The sequence below is a fragment of the Musca autumnalis genome, unplaced genomic scaffold (assembly GCF_047663935.1).
Source record: "Musca autumnalis isolate F117 unplaced genomic scaffold, ASM4766393v1 scaffold_3, whole genome shotgun sequence".
NCBI lineage: Eukaryota > Metazoa > Arthropoda > Insecta > Diptera > Muscidae > Musca > Musca autumnalis.
The window spans coordinates 52,859,041-52,862,423 of record NW_027411866.1 but is presented as its reverse complement, the minus strand read 5'-3'; the positions used below and the strand labels follow the sequence as shown (position 1 = coordinate 52,862,423).

Genomic DNA, 3,383 nt, shown 5'->3' with positions numbered 1-3,383 from the left:
GTCGTGAGAGACTCCATATTATGCCTCTTCTCTGGGGGCATGATTAATTATTTCATCCAGTACAATTGTGAACAGTAGGGGTGGCAGACGGCATGAGAAACGGTTGGCTTATGTTCTCGTTGTGAAAAACTGAGATTTTTGCATCCTCGTACATAGTTCCTATTACTCGGAATGTTTGATACTTGCCTTTGAATTATTTTTGGTATTATGGAACCCATCGTAAAAGAAAATTGAAAACAACTTGATGTTTTTTTTAGAATACACAATAATTAGTTTATTTGTCCGTAAATTGTTGCTTCCGATTTGTTTGTTAATTTCGTATTTTTGCTATAACAAAACTATACCTATAAATGTTTTTTTGTTTATTTGTTTTTTTTTTTTTTCTTTAATAATAATTAAACTTAAAATTAACAGCATTCTTATTTTGTTACAATGAATATGGTCATCATATTGATGTGGATGTAATGGAGAAATATGTATTTATGTGTTAATGCTAGGTTTTAATTAATTTACAATAGATCTAAACTACAATTATGATATTTCTTTTCATCAATTAGGTAATAGGATATGGACCATTATTACAAGTTAACTTTTGTTGTTGTCTGAAAACATATTTTGAGTCTTAAAATAACGTTAACTTAAGGATGATATCAATCTGTTCGAAAAATTCCATTCGACAAAAGGCTAACTTGTTATAACGGCCATATTTAGTTATATGTATACTAATTTTTATTTTTCCATGGTAAAGGATAGAGAAAAAGTCAACATTATTTTGTGGTTTTGTTTAATAACAAACAATTTGCGGTAATCTGAAAAAATAATAAATATAATTCCAATAATACTTAGTCCAATGGGAATTAATGTACAATAGTAGATGCGTTAAGCTTTCAAAGACTATGTATTGAGGATAACAGAAACAGAATTTGTAATATTGTAAATGATATAACAAATCTTCAAGGTTTAGGGGAGTAATATAAGTCAAAATTTCAATAAAAAAATATTATAGCTTATTAATTCGCCATAAAATAATGCAATATATGCGTACATAGACGTTGTACTAAGGGGCAAATGTAATGCAAAAGAAATCGAAAAACTGGTCGCAAAGAAGGAAACAGCAAACACAAATGATGCTGCACTGTCTCCACCAGTGCAGTGAGCAAATGTCAGTTATTCGAATCTACATTTAATTGTATATAATAGTTTTGTTGTGATCCAAATGGTCGGCTGCAACTACTACTATCATCGTCGTCGTCATCATCATCATCGTCACTATCATTGCCATTGAGTTTGTTCTTGTGTTGCTGTTCATCATCTTCATCGTACGCCCATTGCATTTCCTCGCCAAATTTATCTAAATGTGCTACATTTTTGTATACATGTAATTTTCTATTGTCAATATATGATTCACAGGGATAACACCAAACAGATAAATCACTAAAGCTCAAAGCCATCGGATGGGATGTTTCGATATTATGGAACATCATATGTTCCATTACATAACGACCGCACAACACTTTGTAGCAACTGAGACACATCCAGTTTTCAGCCACCGAGGAACATTCGTTACATGGTTGATTTGTATTTATTGCTATAGGTAGAAGAAGAAGAGGAATACGAATTGTTATTGCGCACAAAAGAATTTATAAATTAATAAAATAATCAAAAACATTTACAGAGCACAGAAACAAAAAAATATAATTCCACAAAAATTCCAAGAAATGAGTTAGCAATGGTTTTTAATTAAAAGTAAGATGAGTTAATTACACCAATGCCAGGTTTGGAATGAAACGTTAAAATCGGACTAATGAAATTGTAAAATAAATTGTTCTACACAGGTTGTGTGAATATGAATGACGCGAATGATTGATTTTCTACTTAAAAAATAACACTTTTTTGAAAACAGAAACACAAAACCAAATAATAACAATACACAATAATATTTTTGCTTACATTTTGGCGCATCCTCAGGATGCAGCTGTGCTAAATGTGGACAATTCTTTAAGGGTACAACAGCAAACATTTCATTATTTTCAAATGCCTATTTGGTATGACGTTGAATTGAGTAAAATTCCCATTGTAAGTATTTTGGAAATGCATTTTAAGAAATGAAACAGACAAATGTTATGTTGGGATTAAATTAACAATTTTGAAGTTTACATAGACGTTAGACTTTAATTACCTGCATGTGCTCTGTGATAAATTCTGTTAGGGTTTTAACTTTTACCTTCGGTTTACTGCCACTTGCCTCTAAAGATATATTCTGGTCGGAGTTGCCGGAACCACCAGCAGCACCCTGAACATCATCCCTTGTAATATCTAAATTTTGTAAAGTAGCAGAAAGAAAATCCTCATTGTTATTCTCGCCCGACACCTGCGGTAATCGTTTCCCAAAAGCTAGACTTTTCCAGTAACGCGCTTGGACACTAATGCAGTTCTGTAGAGTTTCCATGCAACTCAAATAAGCAACTGTAGGTGGACGTAGAGTACTGCCGTTCAATTGCACCGGTGGTATGGGATCTCCCAACAATGATTTCGTACACATGGTCATGGCGTATGAAATCGAGTTGACATTGTAGCCTCCTTCAAGGCACACTATTATGCGACCATTCGCCAGCGCAGACAGCCAATGGGTAAAAAGTCCATAAGCTTCAGGAGTTACTTTACAACCACCAAGTGGATCTCCAATGGCAGCATCAAACCCGGCCGAGACCAAAACTAATTGAGGATCAAATTCATATGCGATTGGCATTATAATATGCTGGAAGGCCATAATGTATTCTAAATCGCCCATGCCTTTCTGTGAGTAGCAAGTAAAACCGATTATACAAAAAGTTCAAATGATGGTTTGTTTACAAATCTAACCTTATTCCAAGGAATGTTTACATTGAACCCAACACCAGCACCTTTGCCAACACAGTCATAGTCGCCATCTTTACTCTTGGGAAAGAATGTGGCATTGTCATAACGATGTATACTAATGTATAAAACTTGTGGGTTTCCTTCAAATATATGTTGTGTACTACAGGTAAATTTTGTTGAAACGGATTTAAGTGCATCGTCAGTACAACTCAAATAAAAAAATGGAAAAGTGGGATGTATGCCAACCATCAACAGGCTTCTTTGTCTGTGAGACCCCCATCAACTCCCAAAATTTCGTGAGGATCCGACCAAAATTCCGACCTGTAGTGTGATTGCACAATAAGTGGAGAAAGGGATGCATTACACAGAAAAAATGGACAACGATTTGATAAAGAAATTCAAATATTCAATTAAATTTTGATTGATTTTTTGCCGATAAACGAATTGTCATATTTAGAAAAGTGTTTATCAAACATTTTCAGTTTTTTTACGTGCTGTTTTTTCACGTAGTTATTTATTGAACA

At 33.6% G+C, this 3,383-nt stretch overlaps 1 protein-coding gene across 1 annotated transcript; it reads right to left on the bottom strand.

Moving 5' to 3' along the window:
- Positions 1–247: 247 nt before the first annotated feature.
- LOC141398950 (histone deacetylase 6-like) lies at positions 248–3,009 on the bottom strand. The gene is made up of 4 exons (XM_073976788.1): positions 2,863–3,009; positions 2,180–2,797; positions 1,951–2,038; positions 248–1,588 (listed from the first exon to the last, which is right to left on the bottom strand). Exons 2-4 carry the CDS (start codon positions 2,789–2,791, stop codon positions 1,164–1,166), a joined length of 1,125 nt encoding a protein of 374 aa, XP_073832889.1. The 5' UTR covers positions 2,792–2,797; positions 2,863–3,009; the 3' UTR covers positions 248–1,163.
- Between the last annotated feature and the right edge of the window lie 374 nt (positions 3,010–3,383).

What these genes read in the sequence shown, in the direction of transcription:
- LOC141398950 (XM_073976788.1), bottom strand. Translation starts at nt 2,791, where the DNA reads ATGGGCGATTTAGAATACATTATGGCCTTCCAGCATATTATAATGCCA. An exon ending in TTATCACAGAGCACATGCAG is followed by an intron (nt 2,039 to 2,179) that starts GTAATTAAAGTC and finishes CATACCAAATAG; the next exon opens with GCATTTGAAAATAATGAAAT. An exon ending in TCCTGAGGATGCGCCAAAAT is followed by an intron (nt 1,589 to 1,950) that starts GTAAGCAAAAAT and finishes TTCTACCTATAG; the next exon opens with CAATAAATACAAATCAACCA.